The 23,916-nt window shown below is 38.9% G+C and overlaps 1 protein-coding gene across 4 annotated transcripts in view; it reads left to right on the forward strand.

Moving 5' to 3' along the window:
- LOC136690874 (ubiquitin carboxyl-terminal hydrolase 9X-like) overlaps positions 1–23,916 on the forward strand; it is a 38,660-nt gene that overhangs the window by 6,552 nt on the left and 8,192 nt on the right. The window contains exons 2-41 of one of the 4 annotated variants that reach the window (XM_066662930.1): positions 3,054–3,307; positions 5,356–5,501; positions 5,660–5,739; positions 6,634–6,746; positions 6,872–7,090; positions 7,223–7,338; positions 7,453–7,704; positions 8,999–9,137; positions 9,460–9,612; positions 9,747–9,851; positions 10,054–10,260; positions 10,784–10,920; positions 11,186–11,319; positions 11,461–11,548; positions 12,329–12,671; positions 12,773–12,868; positions 12,950–13,161; positions 13,324–13,564; positions 13,704–13,853; positions 14,447–14,567; positions 14,667–14,797; positions 14,894–15,181; positions 15,272–15,397; positions 15,518–15,643; positions 15,761–15,927; positions 17,294–17,402; positions 17,585–17,731; positions 17,870–18,016; positions 18,709–18,916; positions 19,302–19,522; positions 19,744–19,934; positions 20,060–20,233; positions 20,318–20,459; positions 20,587–21,346; positions 21,794–21,917; positions 22,003–22,228; positions 22,386–22,515; positions 23,059–23,244; positions 23,411–23,631; positions 23,741–23,829. In XM_066662930.1, coding sequence (XP_066519027.1) covers positions 3,206–3,307; positions 5,356–5,501; positions 5,660–5,739; positions 6,634–6,746; positions 6,872–7,090; positions 7,223–7,338; positions 7,453–7,704; positions 8,999–9,137; positions 9,460–9,612; positions 9,747–9,851; positions 10,054–10,260; positions 10,784–10,920; positions 11,186–11,319; positions 11,461–11,548; positions 12,329–12,671; positions 12,773–12,868; positions 12,950–13,161; positions 13,324–13,564; positions 13,704–13,853; positions 14,447–14,567; positions 14,667–14,797; positions 14,894–15,181; positions 15,272–15,397; positions 15,518–15,643; positions 15,761–15,927; positions 17,294–17,402; positions 17,585–17,731; positions 17,870–18,016; positions 18,709–18,916; positions 19,302–19,522; positions 19,744–19,934; positions 20,060–20,233; positions 20,318–20,459; positions 20,587–21,346; positions 21,794–21,917; positions 22,003–22,228; positions 22,386–22,515; positions 23,059–23,244; positions 23,411–23,631; positions 23,741–23,829 — 7,067 coding nt within the window. In that variant the 5' untranslated portion in view covers positions 3,054–3,205. Of the gene's footprint in view, positions 1–3,053; positions 3,308–5,355; positions 5,502–5,659; positions 5,740–6,633; positions 6,747–6,871; positions 7,091–7,222; positions 7,339–7,452; positions 7,705–8,998; positions 9,138–9,459; positions 9,613–9,746; positions 9,852–10,053; positions 10,261–10,783; positions 10,921–11,185; positions 11,320–11,460; positions 11,549–12,328; positions 12,672–12,772; positions 12,869–12,949; positions 13,162–13,323; positions 13,565–13,703; positions 13,854–14,446; positions 14,568–14,666; positions 14,798–14,893; positions 15,182–15,271; positions 15,398–15,505; positions 15,644–15,760; positions 15,928–17,293; positions 17,403–17,584; positions 17,732–17,869; positions 18,017–18,708; positions 18,917–19,301; positions 19,523–19,743; positions 19,935–20,059; positions 20,234–20,317; positions 20,460–20,586; positions 21,347–21,793; positions 21,918–22,002; positions 22,229–22,385; positions 22,516–23,058; positions 23,245–23,410; positions 23,632–23,740; positions 23,830–23,916 lie in introns of all 4 variants that reach the window. The other 3 variants (XM_066662928.1, XM_066662929.1, XM_066662931.1) reach the window with 3 other exon arrangements.

Raw genomic sequence — 23,916 nt, forward strand, 5'->3', positions numbered from 1 at the left:
AGACAGGCATAAAGGTTATATACAGTCTCCAGACAGACCACTTCAACAGGATATTGTTTATTTGCAGCTAACCAGGAAGAAATGGCCATGAAATGACTCTGCTGTTGTTTAGATAGTTATGCACACTGAGCTTTGGAGATGTTTATTTTGTAAGAGTTATTAATGACACAGGAAAGAGATCACCATTTTTTTTAATGGTAAATTAATTATGTTGTCAGATTTTCATTATGAGGGCAGGATAATCAAAATGAAAATTATGTAGAACTAGTGATATTATATCTTTGTGGAGTTGAGTAATTTAAATACTCTGCACGTATTAAATAATGATTAAACCCTTAACGGGCGGAACGGTGGCGCAGCAGGTAGTGTCTCAGTCGCACAGCTCCAGGGTCCTGGAGGTTGTGGGTTCAATTCCTGCTCTGGGTGACTGTCTGTGAGAAGTTGGTGTGTTCTCCCTGTGTCTGCGTGGGTTTCCTCCGGGTTCCTCCCACAGTCCAAAAACTGGTGGATTGGTGACTCAAAAGTGTCCTTAGGTGTGTGTGTGTGTCTGTGTTGCCCTGTGAAGGACTGGCGCCCCCTCCTGGGTGTGTTCCCACCTTGCGCCCAATGATTCCAGGTAGGCTCTGGACCCACCGCGACCCTGAACTGCATAAGTGGTTCCAGATAATGAATGAATAAACCATTAACAATGAAATTTTGGTATACCCACTATACAATGTCTAGAAGGCTTTTCTTTTAAAACTATAATAACAAGTTTTGTAAGTTTGTAAATTTTACATCAAGAAATTAATATCAAGAAATCTGTGTGTAAACCAAGGCGACAGTGGCAAGGAAAAACTCCCTCAGAGCATGAGGAACAAACCTTGAGAAAACCAAGACTCAAAGGACCTACCCTCCTCTGGTCAACACTGTGTATAACCAGAGATCTGTACGAATGAAGAATTATGCAAAAAAATGAGTGTACCGTAGTTTGTAGTGTCGTGTTGTTACTGCAGTAAGAGCTGTTTTAATAACAGATAGTGAGGCAGGTGAATATTTAGAGGCCTACTGACTGCTGAGAATGGGCTTTTATTTTAACTGTAAGGTTGGATATTTTGGGACAGCCAACAAACTTTCTCAGGACAAATTTTCTCCAGTATCAGGATTGTATTTAACAAGTAATAAACATTGTGATTGTGGACGTTATGACTAATTTTTTTTTTTTAATTTCTTTCAAACTGTATTTTGAGAATGGAACAAATGAGAAAATTGAAATGTAACAAAATAAGCCATTCTGATAGACAGGTATGGATAACTCCATCCTCATGATATCTACTCTACTTATATCTGACTTTGTGTAACATCTGAGATTTGTCAGGATGTTTACAGTACTCTTCCTTCTTTTAGATAGCGTTTGATAGCGTAATGCTGAACGTTTATCGGCCAGGTTCCCATATTCCCACATTTGTAGGTTTGCAGTATTGATTATTTTGAGTAGAAAAATTCTCTGATATTTTATCACAAATATTTACTTCACTTAAAACATTCCATTTAGTAACAGCTACTTTATGCTTTATGTTCATTCATTTGTAACAATCATATAAAATTTGATCTCTGCATTTCTTCATACTAAACACTGTACACTGGTCTTTGCCAAAGCTTTATTGGGTGCTAGGGAATTTCAGACATCATTTTAGCCCCAAGCTGGATCTCATGAAGGAAATCAGGGGAAAGGGCTTATATTTCATCTTGACGTCACTACCACTAAAACCCATGATTCTACCAGCAAGAGACTGCAAAAGGTTAGGTTTTAGGTTGAATGTATTAATTGTACATTTTATTAAACAAAGTATTTACCATATTATTTGGATATTTCAAGCACTCTATATAAATGCACCAGTGACACAGATCAGCAGAGCTGTTCAGCTCTCTATAAATAGCATGGTGCAGTGTATGGTGACAACGAAATACCATGCCTGCACAGCAAAACCAGCAATAGGAGAACATAGACCCTGTGTCAATTACAACATCATTTTAACACTTTGGTGAGTGAGTTGGCAGATTAGAAAAACAGTTGCTCTGTATTGGCTATCATGATGAAATAAGCCTAGATAGTAGTAAGGTGTTTTAACACTGTTGAACTTGACTGAACTGTGTTAGAGAGCTTGTCGTACTTCAAGCGATCTGTATGAGCTTGGGCCACATTTCTATTTCATAATGTGCCTGTGGCTCAGTTTGTGAGGAGAGGATGGACAAGAGCAGCTGGTTCCAGGCCCTGGCATTTAATCTCAGAAGAAGCAAGAGTCCTACAGACAGGAAAGGCCTGTCTTTTTTTTTTTTTGTTAGTCACATCAGTCAGCTCTCAGGCTGATAGTGTACTACTTTAGCGCTGCTTTGTGCTAATCATGCTAAACAGGATTTTGTGAAATCAGCTGAAAATTTTGTATTACAGGAAAGGCATATGAAAATCATGGATTATTCTGTGCTTGTAAAGGAACTGCGCTGTGAGGCTTGATCCTTGTGGTATTTCGACTAAAGCATATTACAGAAATTTAATTCAGACCTCAGGCAACTGTTTTAGTTTCTGTAATTGGCGTATAGTACATCCCTTTTCCTTTACAATGTCAATACAGTGTCAAAACTACAGGGCAACAAAATATACACATGAACGTTTTGCATGTGTAAATATCAAAAAAGAAAGAAAAGGCACAGAAGTGTTGCGTTGTACACTGCTCACGTCTTTTTCATTGGTTTTAAAAAAAAAATTTCGACAAATAGTTATGTCAATAAAGTGCCATTATTAGTGTCAAATAATCTGAATATCAAATCACAGATTCAGAATATATGATTGTAAAAATGACAAGTGGGAAACACCCTGGTTACAATATAAACCCTCTTTGTGCCAGGATATTGCGTCTATAGGAGAATTAAAAAATATGCATTATCATCATGTAAATTGCCATTTCGTAAGCAATGATATTCTATTTGCTGTACTCAAAATATCAATCTTTTCAAGGCTTTGTTGCCTTCACCAGTGTTAACTGGTAACCCACCTGTCTGCTTGTGTTTTGCAGGTTATGCAATGGTCACTGCAACTCAGCCTAAGCCTCAGCTGCTGCTCTCAGTTGACCTCTGGTTCCACCTTGCTGCCCTCAAGGCAGTGATTTCCCACCTGGCTCCTGCCACATAAGCGGACAAGATTGCAAAGATTTGTCCTGTGTCGAGCATGACTGCCACCACCCGGGGCTCCCCCGTGGGGAGCAGTGACAACCAGGGCCAAAGCCAAGCTCCGGATGGACAGAGCCAAACCCTGCTTCCCCAGAACCAGGTATGCCTCTGTGATTTCACACAGTAAGGTTTGAAAGTATGAGCACCTGTGTGTATGCATGTTACTGTGGGAAATTCACAGCATTTGACAGCAAATCTAAAAACAAGAACACTTAAAGGGAACTACGATTGTGGGGAACTGCTGTTCTCTCTGGTTTAACTTTCAGAATCTTTACATATTTTAAGGTGGAATGATGTGTTTGTGGGGAAAGAAATGACTGTTTGTATGTGGCTAAAGTTTAACTTGTCTGTAAATTTTTATTCACTGTTTGAACTACCATTAAACACGTTTGTAACTCAGGTTTTTTAGTTTTGTAACACATTGGGTCTGTGTTTACTTTCATGCAGTTAGCAGTTATTAGTAATCTAAAAAAAAAAGACAACATTACCCACATAGAGAGCAGGAATAGAAAACATCCTCAACTTGGTTAATGCTTTTCAACGTTTAGTTACGCGACCCTGAATTGGATAAGCGGTTACAGATAATGGATGGATAAACGTTTAGTTATTCATTTTATTTATTCCAAACAACTGTATATGCCTTTTCTCTGCCATCAGCAGAGAGAGAGAGAGTAAGCCCAGCATAGTGGAACTAGACACTTTATTTAATGCTGACACTGGGGCTTCGTAAAAACATGAGACCACTTCTGAGCACACAAACAGTCTGGAGAGCTACTACTACATCCTTGGAATTTTATATAAAAAAAAAAAAAACAAGTGCATGCGCGAGTAGGAATGTTATTTCACCTTCTGCTGTTAGTTCAGCCATATTTCACAAGGTGGCGCTACTACACCTTCTGTGGGTTGGTTTAGCCATATTGCACATAGCGCTTTTCCACCATTAAGGAATCGGAACGTTCCAGTTTGTGAACTAAATTTGGAACTGTTTGCACGTTGCCAGCTGGAACCAAAGAATGGTAGGTCCTTCAGCACAGATCGTGGCTTCTTCCACGGGCATGTCGAGGTTCAGCAACTCAAGATAAAAGCTCAGAGCCTCACACAGCATTATCGCCCAGTGGAGCTGAATGGGGTCATTTACAACCATTTGTGTGTGTTTCTGGGGCTGTGTTTGGCTCTATGTTAGTTACATTACTCCGCTTTTCACAAGCTCAGCAGGACGGCTTGGAACTTGGCAACATTAACATTTGTTATATCTCACAGAGAGAGTAGGACTGCTGAGTTTCTCTTATTTCATGTGAGTGTGCTTTTGCATTAAATATTTTAAAGGGAAGTGGTGGGGAGGCATTTTGTGGCGTTAGTGTGTTTATAAAACTCCATATACCTGTGCACAGTTGCCTTAAACTTCACATGCTTTAACTAACCTGTTACAGTCAATAAAAAAGTAATTGTAATTCTAAAAAAAATCAACAAAATGTTATTGGTCGTCTTTGTTCTTTTGGTGGTAGATCATCTAGTATTTATTTTTAAATAAAATGAACAAGAAAAACACTGATACTGGTGTTAATATATAAGTTTGTGCTCCTTTTTTCATTTCAGAATTTATTATTCCTGCCCACCATATTTTCTGTACAACATAATCACTTAAACAAACCTCTGTAAAAATGGCTATATGGCTAATGGCATTCTGGTTAAACTAGGCTTGCCTAGTTTTATTTTTTCTTGTTGATTAAAATATTGAATGTAGCATTTAGCCAGAATAAAGAATGAGCAATTACTAGAAATTCAAATATGTGTATTCAAATATTTGCATTGAATAAGACTTTTGATTCATGTTGGTGAACGGATCGTTTGTTTTCCCATCTCTGTCGTGACTTTAGTCCATGTATGTCATGAAAATTCTCAGCTGTTAAATACTGATTGCAACCAGTGAAGTTAATAAATCACCATGGAAATTGTTGCAATGCCAGAAAATGTATACTTCCTTTAACACCCTCTGAGCTTGAGTGTCATTTGACACTTAGAAGGGAATGGAATAAAAATTGCCATTTTTTTTCTTTTCAATGTTAGATTTTACATAAACTGTTTAATATAGTTCACCATTTTATGTTTCTCCTGTTGTGTTATATACTTCCCTTTATGTCTGTGTAGACGCCCTCACCTAACTCCTCTAATGAAACATCTCCGGTGGGTCCACCAGAGGAGCAGGGGCAGAGTGATGCTCAGCAAGCACAGGGAGAGGAGGAACCAGCCTTTCCCCATGCAGACCTGGCTAAGCTGGATGACATGATCAACCGGTTTGTGATTTTAAAATTTACTTGGTAGAATCTCTGAATGATTATGCCATCCAGTTATACAGTAGTATGTGTCCCCTTTTTTTCCCCCTTGTTTTTTAATGTCTTCGTGCAGTGTGATTTTGTGTTTAGATTCTTACTGTCCTGTGTCTTCTTCTCAGACCTCGCTGGGTGGTTCCAGTCTTACCAAAGGGGGAGCTGGAAGTTCTACTTGAAGCTGCTATAGATCTTAGTAAAAAAGGTAGTAATTGATAAAGCTATTTCAAGTAATATATTTCCCGAAGGGTGGACTCAATGAGAAAAATCTAAATTTATAGGAAGTAAATATGTTAAAAGAAAAGTGATGTCAGTAGGTTACCGTGATTATGACTTTTCTTACAAAACCAGCATCCAACAAAATTTAAATTTGGAAATTTCACTGTTTATGAAGCATAACAGAATTAATAATTTCCATGTGGAAAGGTTGCAAGTCTAAGCTGAATAACCATGACCTCTGATCTTTCATATGGCACTGTATCAAGAATAATTATTAATCTCTTATTGAAGTATAACTTTGGATGTGGTGCATTTTGAAAGGGAAAACGCAACATAATCACACCTTAAGACATGGTTGCCGGACGAATGGGATACGTTCGTGAAAAGTAGTTGTGAAATGAAATGGCAGCATAACAAATTGGTCAATTCTGAACAGTACCAACTTTTGAGAAATGTTTTTAGGATTGATGTAGTTGTATATTTTGCGGAAAACATGAAATTAAGTGCTGATATGTTGTTTTCAAAGCAATACAGCTTTGTTTTTGTTTTCATTGTCTGTACAGTTCAAACCTTTTCAAATCTTGTATATTCTGGCCTCTAAATGGTGGCATAGACAATTGCGAAAAAAGAAGCTGGTGGATATGATGCTCAGTAGCCACATGTGTCAAATACAAAACATATTTTGATCTGTTCATATTTTTAACACTTAATGTGGATCCATCACACTTAAACTGCTTTATTTTATAAATATTTATATTACATGCAGGGGACAAATTGTGGCTTTTATACCACAGGAAATTGGGAAAAGCTAGTGCAATCCTGTTAATTGTGTGTTTTTTCTATGACTGAAATGTATTTCTCTCTGTACGTTATCCTGAAGGGCTTGATGTGAAGTGTGAAGCTTGTCAGAGGTTTTTTCGAGATGGACTGACAATCTCGTTTACGAAAATACTGACGGATGAGGCAGTGAGTGGCTGGAAGTTTGAAATACATGTAAGCATCGTTATCTGTTTCTGTAAGGTTTTATTCTCATTACAAGAGCAGTGAGATATTATGAACTCCTTATGGTGATGGCATTTTATTATAGTATTTGCTAAACAGTTGATTTTGTTGTGCAGAGGTGCATCATCAGTAATACACACAGGCTTGTGGAGCTCTGTGTGGTCAAGCTATCTCAAGACTGGTTTCCCCTGCTTGAGTTGCTAGCCATGGCTACCAACCCCCACTGCAAGTTCCACATCTACAATGGGACCCGGCCATCTGAAAGTGTACCTGCTGGTGCGCAACTTGCTGATGATGAGCTTTTTGCACGTCCACCAGACCCTCGTTCACCTAAGGTATCATCACTGTAGCTTACAAACCACATGAGAAAACATAAGAGTGCTTTTGAGTGATTTTTCTCATGACAAACCTTATATTCTTTACTGGTTCTGTATTCATTTGGAACAACTTTCCTCTCTGTGTTTTAGGGGTGGCTTGTGGACCTCATAAACAAGTTTGGCACACTGAACGGGTTCCAGATTCTGCATGATCGTTTCATGAGTGGCCAGGCTCTTAATGTGCAGATTATTGCAGCACTCATTAAGTAAGATTCTTTTCTATCTCCAATTCCACATTTCTACTTTTAACACACAGATGACTTAAATGTTTTAATGTTTTAATACCTGTAACAGTTTGATTATTGTTCTTCTTTCCACAGGCCTTTTGGGCAATGTTATGAGTTTTTGACATTGCACACCGTGAAGAAGTATTTCTTGCCCGTGATAGAGATGGTTCCACAGTTTTTGGAGAACCTCACTGATGAGGAACTTAAGAAGGAAGCCAAAAATGAGGCCAAGAATGATGCCCTTTCTATGATCATCAAGTCTCTGAAAAATTTGGCATCCAGAGTACCAGGCCAAGAAGAAACTGTCAAGAATTTAGAAATTTTTAGGTTAAAAATGATCCTTAGGTAAGTGAAATTAAAATGCTCTCTTCTCTAAGAAGAAAAAAAAACTTCTTATCTTCACAAAGCAGGTAAACATGACCCCAATCTGACGTTCTGATCTGATCTTTTAGATTTTCACACGGTCTTTTTAATGTTTCCTATATCCAGCATAATCCTAAACTGACCCACATGGGCAAACGAACAATGCTTTACACACACACCTGAGGGAAATGTCTGTAAGATCCACCCAAAACACTTTAGTTTGAAGTTAATGGGAATTTTAATGTGCAACATATCTCAAAATGACCCGATTTTTGTATATGATTAATACAATATAAAAACTTAATAGAATATTAAAACATGAACTGGTTCCAAAAGTTTGATTATCTATGGGCCAGAGAATGACAGTTTACTTTAATCCAAGGGTGTACCTACAGGGTGTCTTTCACAAACATGGACTCTTCAAAGAGGAGGGAACCCGACAGAATGGGTTTGTTTTAGGAGATCCATATTTACGCAGCATTCATACAGATTTGACAAATATTAAATGAATACAGTCGTATTGAGCAATGAGGTGGTCTTAATTTATTTCTTTGACTAAAAGTTACATTTACACAGAAGGAGAAAGTGGCCCAAATGAGAAGAGCTTATTTCGCAGTATGCCTGCTTCACTGCTATCTATCTATCTATCTATGAGAGCTAACAAACTCATTTTGTTAGCTCTCATACCCTCCTCTTTGGAGAGCCCTTGTTTGTAAGATTCCCGCTGCAAGTTCATACAGGCAAAGCAGATAGCAATAGCAAAAAAGACAGATTTTTTTCGATTTAGTTATTTTTTTAATGTTATATTAAATCTTTGTATTATATTGTGCACATTGAGTATCTTTATGGAAAAACAGGTTGATTTGCAATATAGCACACTGCACAGTAGAACACAGGTCAGGGTTTTTAAACATCTTTTGAGCATGTCGATATGTTGGGGAGCATTATCTGTTCAAACTACTTTGATTTGTGTCACGTTTACCTGGTGTGTGAATGTAGCAAAAACGCGAGTGTCTACATTGTAATTTTTATAAATCAGAACACCTACTGATGGTAAAAAGAAAATCATTCCACATTTAATGATCAATATCAAGCATTTTATATTTTAAATGATTTGATGAATCATGCTCAGTAAGACCAAGGGCATAAATTAAAAAATTAAAAAGGAGAAAATTGATTTTAGGGTTTGTTTGGTTGGTTGGTTTCTTTTAATTTAATTATATTTTGATTCTCCAAGTACGTAACAAATGAATTACATCATTTCGTATTTTCACAGGTTATTGCAAATTTCTTCTTTTAATGGAAAAATGAATGCACTTAATGAGGTGAATAAGGTTATCTCAAGTGTTTCATATTACACTCATCGCCATGGTAACCCAGAAGAGGAGGAGTGGCTCACTGCTGAACGTATGGCGGTAAGAGTAGTTAATTGGCAATGCATATATGTGGCTTGAAAAATACTTTAGGCTTTCTATACTGTAGCAGGATTTCAGTATAAATTAACTACTTTCCTACTTCTTGGATAGCATGCAAAATGCTCTAATAAATGTTGTCTTTTGTTCACTAGCTTTGTTTGTTTTGAATCAGTGCATAGTATGAATAATAATGGTTAGGACCTGTTAACAAGAACTAGAATTAAGTGTAGTGTCAACATTGACTGGACAGCTCTTCTAATATGTTGTACTTTTTTATTACTTTTTCAATGCTCTTGAATTCTTTATCATTTCTCATTGTTAGGAATGGATTCAGCAGAATAATATTCTGTCCATTGTGCTGAGGGACAGTCTGCACCAGCCCCAGTATGTGGAGAAGCTAGAGAAGATCTTGAGATTTGTCATTAAAGAAAAGGCACTCACTTTACAAGACCTGGACAACATCTGGGCTGCACAGGTACTACAGAAAAATTGTCTTAATTTAAATTCCTTAATAAAATTGTCTGCACTGTTTAATTTGAGGAGAATTACATAAATGCGAAGGGTTATTATTATTTTAATTTTTTTCGAACCAAATTTGATTTGTTTTAGGCTGGTAAGCATGAGGCCATTGTGAAGAATGTTCATGACCTGCTGGCCAAGCTGGCCTGGGACTTTTCTCCTGAACAGTTGGACCACCTTTTTGACTGCTTCAAGGTAAATAAATAAATAATAATTAACAACATTCATATAATGTCAATTCACAAAAATGTACAAGTTAATATTACAAGATATCAACCCTTTAGGATTAAGGATCTTATTGGAAACTAATACATTGCTGTGAAGATCTTAAAGTCTTTTGAACTCCTCATATCTAGATTACTAGTCCATCATCGGGTCTGCTTTTCTTTATTGGCAGGCGAGCTGGACGAATGCAAGTAAGAAACAGAGGGAGAAACTGTTGGAGTTGATCCGCAGACTGGCAGAGGATGATAAAGATGGAGTGATGGCTCACAAGGTGCTCAATCTACTATGGAATTTGGCACACAGTGATGATGTCCCTGTCGACATCATGGATCAAGCCCTGAGTGCACACATCAAGATTTTGGACTACAGCTGTTCTCAGGTAAGCTGCATGTGTGAGCGTGCATATATAGAGTTACTGTTGAATTATTCACAGTATATTAATTTGGGGACAGCAGTGGTTAGATTAGTTTTTAATGGTTTGGGACCAGGTCACTGCTTCAATCCCCATGACCAGCAGGAAAATTGTGGGTGGGAAAATAATGTAACAGAGCTATCCCCCCCCCCCCCCACCATGGCTACAGTGCCCTTTAGCAAGACACATAACCCCCACCTTCTTTCGGGCACTGGAGATGGATGCCTGCTGTGTTGGGTGTGTTCTCTCTACCCTTAGCATGCTTTGTGTGTTTTTGTACACCACATACCCTTTTGTAAAACACTACATAGTGTTGTTTAAAAAAGTTAAATACCTACAAATTAAGTTTAACTGTCCCCAAAGATGGTTATCTCGATAAGACTATTGAAAACCCCAACTGAATATTTCTGTACTCTCTTGAAAGTAATTAAAATGGTGGCAAAGTTTCTTGTGACTTATGACTGAAGTCCCTCCTTTTGCATTTTTATAGGACAGAGACACGCAGAAGATTCAGTGGATTGACCGCTTCATTGAGGAATTACGAACTAATGATAAGTGGGTGATCCCAGCTTTGAAACAAATCAGAGAAATCTGCAGTTTGTTTGGAGAAGCTCCTCAGAACCTAAGGTATGTCATCAGTATCTGAAGAGGTCCAAAAATCCAAGTCTTGACTGCCCAAGGCTCATTATTGTGCGAATGTAATAAACCAAATCAATAGAAATGCTGCAATGACACAAGTACCAAAAAAATTGTAGTGATGGTCATGGGGCAGCTGTGGACTAATGTTTGGAGAATCAGGCTTGGGACTTGAAGGTCATGAGGTTGATCCCCATGACAAATTTGAACATTTTGGTTCTTCACAATGACAGCTTGTTTTTGTTACACCCCACAGCCAGACGCAGCGAAGCCCTCATGTGTTTTACCGTCATGACCTGATCAACCAGCTGCAGCACAACCATGCTCTGGTCACGCTGGTTGCAGAGAACCTCTCGGCTTACATGGAGAACATGAGACAGTTCTCTAAAGGTATGCCTTTTGACACAGCGCAATTTTGTTTGGGAGTTCAATTCTGCTTTTTTTTTTCCAACTTCTACTTGGAGTTTATTTATAAAGTGTGTTGATTATATTTCATAGTTTAAATATGTTTTTAAATTGTACATTCAACAGAGCACCCAGGCTTCGATCCTCAGACGGTTCGGGTGGGTAACCGCTACAGCCATGTGCAGGAAGTTCAGGAGAGGCTCAACTTCCTGAGGTCAGACACTACCTTGTCCATGCTTGTGCAGCTCACCCAGACTCAGTGATTATGGACTCAGCACAGGGTTTAGAACACTTATTACCCACTGAATGACTGAACACGCAGAATATATCACAATAGGAGCATCAGTGAATACATTTATTTTTTGTAACATCAGGGGTCAAACCAAGAGACTGTTTAATAATGGATGGTATGTCATCGCCATCTCCGGTTCTGTGGTTTTAAAGCAACTAGAAATGGACACTGCCATCTTGAACATGCTTACACAGTGGAACGAAATTGGACCCAGATCATGTGCAGTAGAAACATGATCGCCTGAAGTCCAGTTAACACGGTCACAGAATTAATTTTTTGGGTTATGACACACCCTCTCTTAACCTCTCTAAATGTTAACAACACAAAGTAAAACACCACCCCCCAAAAAAATATCTGCTCTGTGGTTGTCCTGTGGGGGACTTGTAAATTAAAGAACAGGAACACAAATACCAAAGGAACAGGAATACCAGGAATAATAAAAAAATATCAGTATGATTTAAATTATGTTTTTTTTTAAAGAAAAATAAAATGGTACTTTAATAAAGGATCAACCACTTTTTTAACTTTGTTGTGTATTTTGCTCCTTGGATTTTCACTGGCGTGGCTCTTTAAGACATTGGAATGTTTGCTTGAATTCTGGGTTTGATGGTATCAGTAGATAAAGAATGACAACATATTTCTGACACATTCATACTTTTTTGGTACTAGTAATTGGAAATTAAATGAACTCCCATTGTGTAGGTTTCTGCTGAAGGATGGGCAGCTGTGGCTGTGTGCTCCTCAGGCTAAGCAGATATGGAAGTGCCTGGCAGAGAACGCGGTCTTCCTCTGTGACAGGGAGGCCTGTTTCAAGTGGTATTCTAAACTCATGGGTGATGAACCTGACCTTGACCCAGACATCAACAAGGACTTTTTTGAGAACAACGTGCTTCAGCTGGACCCCTCACTACTGACTGAGAACGGGATGAAGTGCTTTGAGCGGTTCTTTAAAGCGGTGAACTGCAGGGAGGGAAAGCTGGTGGCGAAACGCAGGGCATATATGATGGACGATCTAGAACTCATAGGTCTTGACTACCTCTGGAGAGTAAGAATGAATTTTCTCTAAAGATGCACTTTGAGTACTTTTTTGCTGAGTATAAATTACTGGAACAATTTTATAAAATTGTGTCTGTTGCTGTTGTCCAGGTTGTGATTCAAGGGAGTGATGATATTGCCAGTCGTGCAATAGACTTGCTGAAAGAGATTTACACCAACCTTGGACCAAAACTACAAGTCAATCAGGTAAACCTGGTCATATTTCATTCATCAGATAATAGTGTCATTAAAAACAAAATTGCTGACTGAAACTGATGTGACTCACAGGTAGAGATTCATGAAGACTTCATCCAGTCCTGTTTTGATCGCCTGAAAGCCTCATATGACACACTTTGTGTGTTGGATGGGGACAAGGACAGCATAAATTGTGCTCGCCAAGAAGCCATTCGTATGGTTAGGGTGCTGACTGTGCTTAAAGAATACATTAACGAGTGTGACAGCGACTATCATGAAGAAAGGACCATTCTTCCCATGTCCAGGTAGGCTAGACTTAGGTCTTGTTTTGCTGTTTTGTAATATTATTTGTGAAACAAGACCCAACAAAACAAGCTATCTAAAATTATATTTAAAGGCTCATATATACATTTGTTCATATTCATATCTCCTCAGCTCCTTAACTTTTTTTGCTGGATGTCTTTCAGGGCGTTTCGGGGGAAACACATCACTCTAGTTGTGCGGTTTCCTAACCAGGGCCGGCAGGTGGATGACTTGGACATCTGGTCTCACACCAATGACACCATTGGCTCTGTGCGTCGCTGCATCCTCAACCGTATCAAAGCCAACAGCACGCACACCAAAATCGAGCTTTTTATTGGAGGAGAGATAGTGGACCCAGCTGATGACCGCAAGCTGATTGGACAGCTCAACCTTAAAGACAAAACTGTAAGCACAGCATATAGTATATAGTAAGACATGAGTAAGTGCTTTTGCACCCATCAACATTTTTATTTATTTATTCATTTTTTGGTTCCTCTTTTCTACTTGTCATGTTCTCTTGCATCTTCTCTCTTTTTATCTGAAGCTGATCACAGCAAAACTGACTCAGGTTAGCTCCAACATGCCCTCAAGTCCTGACAGCTCGTCTGACTCCTCCACGGGTTCACCTGGTAATCATGGCAACCACTACAGTGATGGCCCCAATCCGGAGGTTGAGAGCTGCCTGCCAGGAGTGGTAAGTGGTTTCAGAATTACATGTTAAAAAACAACAAACAAACAAACCCTGATTTGAATTATTCAGGATCAGTTTAAGCAAGTTTAACCCCAGGGTTCCATGGATAATGAAAATAGTATGCATTATGGATTTCTGAACTTTTTTGATCAATAATTGACTGCTAATTGTTAAATTAGTCGACTTAATTGTTAATCATTATTTTGGATTTAGAAATCTAATTGGCTAAGCTACATTAAAATCTATGTACAGAAAAATATATTCATGTGTGTTCTTGGTATACACTTCAGTTCTATTTAGTTCTAAAGATTGAGATCAAGCATCATTATGTATACAAGGATTCCAATATGAACTTTTAAAAAACAGCTTTGTTTGTTCGTCCAATAATCTAATAAAAAAGAACTGGAAAATATTATATTTATCTATAAGAAATAACAAACAAATAAATAACTAAATAATCGTCTAAGTACGAATGCCATGATCTTGGCCTTCTATTTTATTCTTGTGCCAATCTCATTTTGAAAGTTATTTTTCAGTTAAACTGGTCAACTTTTACTTCCTTACTCACAACAATAATACTTATTTTTCCTCCTTAGATCATGTCGTTGCATCTGCGGTATATCTCATTCCTGTGGCAGGTTGCTGATTTGGGCTGCACTTTAAACATGCCTCTGCTGCGGGATGGGGCCAGGGTCCTTATGAAACTCATACCACCAGGTTCATATTCAATGCTGCACTGACTATTTTAAATGTGTGTTATGATAAGCTGGATGATTAGTATGAATACAATTGCTGACGTTCAGTTTATATCTACAGATAACACTACAGTGGAGAACTTGCGAGCGATTTGTCTGGATCATGCGAAGTTGGGGGAGAACAGCCTTAGCCCCACACTAGACTCACGCTTTTTTGGACCCTCACCATCACAAGTGCTCTACCTCACTGAGGTTTGATACTAAATGTGATATTGTGGGTGCATATCTGAATATGTGAGAGATTGGGAGAAACCATGTATAACCTAGTTGGGTGTGTGTCCATGTTAGGTTGTGTATGCCCTTTTGATGCCAGCAAGTGGTACACTAGGAGAAGATGCCAGTGATTTCCAATACAACTTTTTGAAGAGCGGAGGACTCCCTCTAGTACTGGGCATGCTCACCAGGAACAACTTTTTGCCAAATGCTGACATGGAGACACGTCGTGGAGCCTACCTGAATGCTTTGAAGATTGCCAAGCTCCTGCTAACTGCCATTGGCTTTGGGCATGTCAAAGCAGTTGCAGAAGCATGCCAACCTGTGGTGGAGGGAACCAACCCTGCATCGCCAGTAAGAGATGTTAGCACTTTTTTTTTTAATGAAAAAGCATTATAAAAAAGAAAAAAAAAATATGCAAACTCACATAGAGTTTATTTCTTTCAACTTCAGATAAATCAGGCAACACATGACCAAGCTCTGGTGCTTCAGAATGCTCTCCAGAACATTCCCAACCCCGCCTCAGAGTGTATGCTGCGTAATGTAGCCATCCGACTGGCCCAGCAGATTTCAGATGAGGTATGATCTTTCAAAGGGAAATTGTATAATCTATCAAACCCTAGATATTTATGAATATTTTCATAATTGATGTCTGAGTGAATTTCCATATTGTTGCACAAATCTCAGAATTTCTTCCAGGCTTCAAAGTACATTCCAGACATCTGTGTAATACGAGCCGTACAGAAGATCGTGTGGGCATCAGGCTGTGGTAGCGTTCAGCTGGTATTCAGTTCCAATGAAGAGATAAGCAAGATCTATGAGAAGGTAAAAACACTTAAACAGAATGGATATGTATTTCTCCACAACAGAAATGTTGAGGATGCTTAATCACATAATAAGAGCTGTATTGTCAGATTTGTTCTAAGCAGTTGTGTTTTTCAGACTAATGCAGGGAATGACCCGGATGCAGAAGATGAGCAGGTGTGCTGTGAGGCTTTGGAGACCATGACGCTGTGTTTTGCTCTCATACCGACAGCTTTGGACACACTCAGCAAGGAAAAAGCTTGGCAGACCTTCATCATTGACCTGCTATTGCACTGCCAGAGCAAGTCAGTTGCACAGACCTTTATGCACTTATTTTATTTTGCTAAATATTTTTTGTCATTGTCATTTTTACCTATTTATTCTGTATAGTTTTTAAAACAATGGTTTAATTGTGGTATTTTGATTTGGGTGTTTAGTTTTATGACATATTAAGCCATATTAACTGCATTGAACAAGTAATTGTAAATTTTTATTAATGTTTTTTATACACTGTTATGAATATGATCCAAATTAGAAAAGAAAAACACATAATGCACTCCCTCTTGTACCTTTTTTTTTTTTTGCTGTTTCAAGCTCTCTTGTAAAAGGGATAGAAAAAACTATCAGTAACAAGTGTACTAATATCTTACCAAACGTAATGCTAAGTAACTGTGCATTTTGAAACTTCCAGCATGTGCATTCTTAAGATCTCCGGACAAAAAAATGTTGTCACCTTGCGTGTTTATGGTTCCTGCAGATGGTGGGCTTTAAATATGTGCAGTGTGCGCGATGGAATTCATACGGCCTTTTCTAAACCATTCCCTCCTCACTTACACTCCACTATGGAATGACACTCCATATGAAGTCGCAGTCTGGGCTGTGGAGTGTGCTTCCAATTAAGGGGGAGGTTATAAATTCCAGGGCAAATTTTGGGACGCCCTCTTTGCTTTCAGGTGGAAGAAGGAAGCTGTCGTTGTCATGGCTATAGATAGATGCTTTTCTCTCCTGGGTTTTATGTCTCACACTGCATTTTTATTCCAGAATCTCCAAACAGGAATAACAATGGCAGAGTATATCACAGCACAATGATTATATAAACATATTTTTTTAATTCATGTTGATACTTGCATTCTTGCTCAAATGGGCTGAATATAATTTGTCATTTATGAATTCAATCTTCACAAATCATACATTCGATGATTTGTACATTCTTTGATACATTCTTTGTTTAAAGATACTGAAAAATACTGTGCCTCAATCTTATGACAATAACCAAATATAATAATTGACAGAAAAGGATATGGGAACCAATGTTTGTAAGGTGTTTAATCCACTCTTTCTTAGTTGTATTTGCCTGGAGTGTGGAGGAATATTTCTTTCATAAAACCAAGAGAAAGTACAAGTACTCACCAGAAATAAGATGTTTTACTTTATAAACAATGGCATACCCAGGTGATGTTGTCTGAGGTGTATATATGAACATCTTCTGTTCTATGATTTTGGAAGTTACCCTTTTCATTTGTAGCCTTTCACGGGTGTATATGGTATTGCCTAATGATTTTTAAATTGTTTTTCATTGTAATGCAATTGTAAGGTTGTGAAAGGAGCTATATAATTGTAATTTTATTATTATTATTATTATTATTAATTGTGGCACTCCTATTAATCCAGGTCGGTGCGTCAGATGGCCCAAGAGCAGTTTTTTCTGATGGCCACAAGGTGTTGCATGGGCCACCGACCTCTTCTCTTTTTCATCACTCTGCTCTTCACTGTTCTGGGAGTGAGTACATTAATTAAGAACATTTTAATTATTTCAGAATTTTACATTTAAAATATTAGTTTGTAGTTTATTTAAAAATGTTATATCTTGTTTCTGCAAGACATTGTTACCAGTAGAGTCTTAAACAATAAATTAGAATTTCACTAAGTGCATAATTCTTAAACTGGCGTTTTCTTTTCCAGAGCACTGCAAAGGAAAGGGCAAAGCATGCTGGTGATTATTTCACTCTCTTAAGGCACTTACTCAACTATGCATACAACAGCAACATCAACTTGCCTAACGCCGAGGTCCTGCTGAACAATGAGATTGACTGGCTGAAAAGAATCAGGGTGCGTCTATTAATTTTCATTACATAGATGCAAGCTTAAAAAAATACATTCTCTGACACGCAATAAAAATCTCAACACTAGGTTTTCTTTTCATGGCTGTGATTCACATAAATTGACTGTTGTTTCTGTTGGTCCCAGGATGAAGTAAAGAGAACGGGGGAGACTGGAGTAGAAGAGACCATTCTTGAAGGTCACCTGGGAGTCACCAAGGAACTGTTATCTTTCCAGACACCTGAGAAGAAATTCTGTATTGGTTGTGAGAAGGGTGGTGCAAACCTCATCAAGGTAAGTAACACGTCATCATAGGTCTGAACCTTTACTGCATCACACAGATATTTGTAAAAATTAAAAGGACATGTATTACCACTTTTCCACAAAAAACACAGTTCAGTGGGGTCTTAATGAGACGTCTGTGACATGCTTTGCTCAAAATACAACAAGGATCAAGCAACAAAGAACCATTCTCAGTTTCAACACCTGTTTCATTAAATGGGAATGAGCCACAGCTCACATTCTGTGCAAGAAGCCAGGAATGAGCAAAAACTGGTTTGTAGCCATTTTTAGCTTGGCTCACATTCTTCTCCCTTGTAGTTTTAGCCATATGAAAACATATACATGTGCATGTATTTCTCATATACACAGTGGTCCAGTGCTGTGTTTAAAGAGACCAGGGAGGGGGAAAGCATCTAAATCAACACCATATTAGAAACTTGTTTTGTTTCTTATCTACTAACTTGGGCAGACCATGAATAACTGACTGGGCTGTCTTATTGCCAAGTTTGTACATTGGTAGGAGCTCCAGATCCCCACATAAAAGTGCTAACACATTTATTTTTTTTCCTTTATCCCCATAGTGTGTACTCTTTGAGGTTTAACATTTTTAACCTTGTGTATTTTACTTATGTAATGTAAAATTTCAAAAATGTATGGTTTTCCATAATAAATTAATAATTTTCTTTCTCACTGCCTATCTACAGGAGCTGATAGATGATTTCATTTTCCCAGCATCTAATGTATACCTGCAATATGTAAAGACTGGAGAATTCCCTGCTGAACAGGCAATCCCAGTTTGCAGTAGCCCTGCTACTATCAATGCTGGCTTTGAGCTGCTTGTAGCTCTTGCTGTTGGATGCGTACGCAACCTGAAACAGATTGTGGACACACTCACAGAAATGTACTACCAAGGTATTTTTTTAGAGTTAATCTTCTAATTAAAGATTTTTTACTACTTGTTTATAGACTGTGTTCTAGAAGAGTGTTGTAATTTGTAATACAACTTAATAAAACAGCAGCTGTTGTTTAGATGTTCAGTTTAGTCTCTCACTTTTTCACTGTAATGTTGTTGTTATTATTTATTTATTTTATTTTTTTTTATAAGTCCTAGTTTGTTATTTTTCCTGTCTTTAACTCTTAAATTCATACTCTTTAAAAAATAGCTAAAATATGTTAAATATGATTTTATCTTAGCTGTTGACATGTTGGCTACCACATTTACTTGTCATTTTACCATGTACTCTGTAGGATCTGAAATAAATAAATAATTTCAAACACTCTGACATGTCTCTTTCAGGCTGTGAGGCTCTTACAGAGTGGGAGTATCTCCCACCTGTTGGTCCACGACCCACAAAAGGATTTGTGGGTCTGAAGAATGCAGGGGCTACATGCTATATGAACTCAGTGATCCAACAATTGTACATGATCCCTCCAATTCGAAACGGCATTTTGGCAATTGAAGGCACTGGTAGTGATGTGGATGATGATATGTCTGGAGATGAAAAGCAAGACAGCGAGGTATGCAAAATAACCACTGTTGCTGGGTCTATGGGTGTTAAAAAAAATATTAGGTCTAGAAATCCGTGCTCAATTACAACACCACAGAGACAATGAAAAAACTATCAGCATTTTTCCATCACAGCACTTGGCAAAGCAGCACCTCTGAATGTTTAATGGTTTTGCCACAGGTTTGAGCTTTCTATCTTCTTGTTCAAACTTTACCTATTATTGTTCTGCAGAGTAATGTGGACCCCAGAGATGAAGTCTTCAGTTATCACCACCAGTTTGATGACAAGCCCTCCCTCAATAAAGCTGAGGACCGGAAGGAATACAATATTGGAGTGCTGCGCCACCTGCAGGTTATATTTGGCCACCTAGCTGCATCCAGACTTCAGTACTATGTACCTAGAGGATTCTGGAAACAGTTTAGGTAATGTTGCTCGCATTACCTTTTGAAGGAATAATAGATTTATCTTCTTTTTTTTAAAAAAAAAAGTTTAATTAAAGAAACTGTGTCAAAGACAATGCCTCCATTTCTTATAACTTGGCTTGCAGGTTATGGGGTGAACCAGTAAATTTGAGGGAACAACATGATGCCTTGGAGTTTTTTAACTCTCTGGTGGACAGCCTGGATGAGGCATTAAAGGCTCTTGGTCATCCCAGCATGCTCAGCAGGGTCCTAGGTGGTTCTTTTGCAGACCAGAAGATCTGCCAGGGCTGTCCTCACAGGTATGAGGTGTCTGTGCATGTTTCATATCTGTTTCTGACTTTGTTGAGTGGGGGAAATTGATGCTGTATTAATATTTTTGCTAGATATGAGTGTGAGGAGTCTTTCACTACGCTGAATGTAGACATCAGGAATCACCAGAACCTCCTAGACTCCTTGGAACAGTATGTCAAAGGTGACTTGCTGGAAGGAGCCAATGCTTATCATTGTGAAAAGTGCAACAAGAAGGTATGAAAAGAATGTACTTGATGCACAGGCTTATGAAATTGCATTGTTTATACGTTTTACTTTTTCACTTTGAATGATCTGTTACTTCTTAGTTTCACATGTTCTTTGTCATCGATTTCTTTTATAGGTTGATACGGTAAAACGCCTCTTGATTAAGAAGCTCCCCCCAGTACTGGCAATCCAACTCAAACGTTTTGATTACGACTGGGAACGTGAGTGTGCCATAAAGTTCAATGACTACTTTGAGTTCCCGCGAGAGCTGGACATGGAGCCATACACAGTGGCTGGTGTGGCTAAGTTGGAGGGTGACGAGCTGTCTCCGGAGAGCCAGGTCATTCATCAAAACCCACCCTTGGAGTTAGAATCAGGAGGAAGCTCTCGTTATAGACTGGTGGGTGTGCTGGTGCACTCGGGCCAGGCAAGTGGTGGACACTACTATTCCTACATCATCCAGCGGCATGGCAACGGAAGTGATGGCCAACGAGATCGCTGGTATAAGTTTGATGATGGCGATGTAACAGAGTGCAAAATGGATGATGACGAAGAAATGAAGAACCAGTGCTTCGGAGGAGAGTACATGGGAGAGGTGTTTGATCACATGATGAAGCGCATGTCGTACCGTCGACAGAAGCGGTGGTGGAATGCTTACATCCTTTTCTATGAGCGCATGGACACAGCAGGGGGAGACAGCGAACTGTTAAAATATATAGCTGAGCTAACACTCACGCCGAAGCCCCAGCAGCTCAAAATGCCCTCTGCTATTGAGTGCAGCGTGCGCAAGCAGAATGTGCAGTTCATGCACAGCCGCATGCAGTACAGCCTAGAGTACTTCCAGTTTATCAAAAAATTACTCACCTGCAATAGTGTGTACCTGAACCCTCCCCCAGGTATGAACTTCAGTTTATCAGTTAATTACAACTGTATTGTTTTCAGCTTTACACATTTTGCTTCAAGCAACCAGCTTAACGTGTCGGTCTATAACAGGGGTTGCCAGTTTTGTCTGCGTTTCTGTGGCTGCGGCTAACAAACTTTACACTTTTAAACAAGCTTTTTTCAACTGTCTTGCAAAAATCCTGCAATATATTTAAGGCTGTTTTATTAAAATATTAATGCAAAGCAAGTCTTACTACTTGTTTTATTATTTAGATCCATCACCCTAACCATCAAATAATTTTCTTAAGCATGTCTTTGCTAGGTTGGAGTGAAAACCTGTTGGCCATCAGTTTTTTGCCGATAAGATTGGTAACCCCTGACCTGTGACCTGCATGTAATTTTTTGGAATATATAGTTTGCTGCCATTTACGAGTGTTTGTTTGCTGTTTGCGTAAAACAAGGTCAAGACCACCTACTACCTGAAGCTGAAGAAATATCAATGATAAGTATTCAGCTTGCTGCTAGATTCCTATTCAGTACAGGATTCCACACAAAGAAAGTAGTCCGAGGCCCTGCTAGTGACTGGTGAGTATTGTTTTTACTGGCTGTTTATTTCTTTGGTCAAATTAATTGTAACTGTCACATCATGTGTTTCCTGTTTTTTCTTTAGGTATGATGCCCTATGTATCCTACTGCGTCACAGCAAGAATGTCCGCAGCTGGTTTGCACACAACGTCCTCTTTGCCTTCCCTACGCGGTTCTCCGAATATTTATTGGAATGTCCAAGTGCTGAGGTTCGGGGAGCCTTCTCCAAGTTAATAGTCTTCATTGCGCACTTTTCGCTCCAGGATGGGCCCTGCCCTGCTCCTGTCACTTCACCAGGGTCCTCCACACAGGTTAGTGACCTGGCTGAAGAGAGACAATAGAGGCCTTACAAAAAATAAGACATTAAAAACAACATGATAGTAGTTTAGGTTTTGAAGAGAGTGAACCAGACTAAATTTTTTTTTTCTTTGTATTGACCATCCTGTGTTTACATGACCTTTTCTGCAGACCTGTGACAATCTGACTTTGAGTGACCACCTGTTGCGAGCAGTGCTTAACCTGTTGAGGAGGGAGGTGTCTGAGCATGGACGTCACCTTCAACAGTACTTCAACCTCTTCGTCATGTATGCTAACCTAGGTAAGCATTTAATACCTACCTTTCCGTGGCCTGTTACAGGAGTTTTCAACCTTTCCATCACTTCCAAAACTTAAAAACAAAAATTATAAGACTTTGTTGTCTTCTCTGTTAACAAAAACATGACAAACATGAAACATGCTTCGTCAGTGTTATCTTGGGCTGTGGTCAGAGCGACATGAACCACATTGGTTAATTTATTCCTCTGTTCACAAGCTCAGCATAGCCTTATTCCAAAATACTCAAACTTTTACAGAATAATCCTGGAATCTATACCTTTTCAATCACATTCTATTAAACCAATTGCCACTGGGAGTTGTTTACCATTTTCCACTGCAGACACTTGTCTTAATAGTTCTTCCAAATGAAAGCAGTGACCGTGGTCCTATTGGCTAGTGTTTAGTGGGTGAAAAAGAATTGGTAAGGACCATCACTACAGTGTCCCTCTCTTATTATATTTATCTGTTGAGCTCAAACAGGCCTATTCAAGCAGTATTTCAATATGTATGGAACAGTGGTGTAATACCTCATTTTTGGGCTCTGTAGGTTTGGCAGAGAAGACACAGCTGTTGAAGTTAAGTGTGCCAGCTACATTCATGCTGGTTGCTCTGGATGAAGGTCCTGGTCCTCCGATTAAGTACCAGTATGCAGAGCTTGGCAAGCTTTACACAGTAGTGTCTCAGCTTGTGCGATGTTGTGATGTATCATCGCGCATGCAGTCTTCAATTAACGGTGAGTCATTTGTTAGCTATGACAATTTGTTCACAATTATATTTCAATATAACAGAAAAATACACTTGTTGACCACTTCATTTTTCATGAATTGCAGACAAGGAAAACTGGTTGTAAACTGTGTGATACAGTATCACATTTGAAGTTTTCTACTCCTGCCCTTTAGGTAATCCAGCACTTCCAAACCCATATGGTGACTCCAACCTCACAGCCCCCATCATGCCTCTGCAGCAGCTTGTGGCAGAGATACTTTTTGTGCGCACCAGCTACGTGAAGAAGATCATTGAGGACTGCAGTAATTCTGAAGAGACTGTCAAACTGCTGCGTTTTTGCTGCTGGGAGAACCCTCAGTTCTCATCCACGGTGCTCAGCGAACTTCTCTGGCAGGTCTGTCAAGCTGTTCTCAGGATAATTGCCAGGCGCTTAAGCCGCGATTTTAAAACATGGCTTGTTATAATCTTATGCTTCTAATTTTGGTTTGTGGTTTGATTCTTAGGTGGCATACTCCTATACTTATGAGCTGAGGCCTTACCTGGACCTGCTCCTTCAGATCCTGCTGATTGAGGACTCATGGCAGACACACAGGTGAGCTTCACATTTTCTTCCACATAAGGTTTGTGTAGTAGTAAGATTACAACGGGAACTGTCACCATTTTACAATTCCCTTTTTTC

The sequence above is a fragment of the Hoplias malabaricus genome, chromosome 3 (assembly GCF_029633855.1).
Source record: "Hoplias malabaricus isolate fHopMal1 chromosome 3, fHopMal1.hap1, whole genome shotgun sequence".
Classification (NCBI taxonomy): domain Eukaryota; kingdom Metazoa; phylum Chordata; class Actinopteri; order Characiformes; family Erythrinidae; genus Hoplias; species Hoplias malabaricus.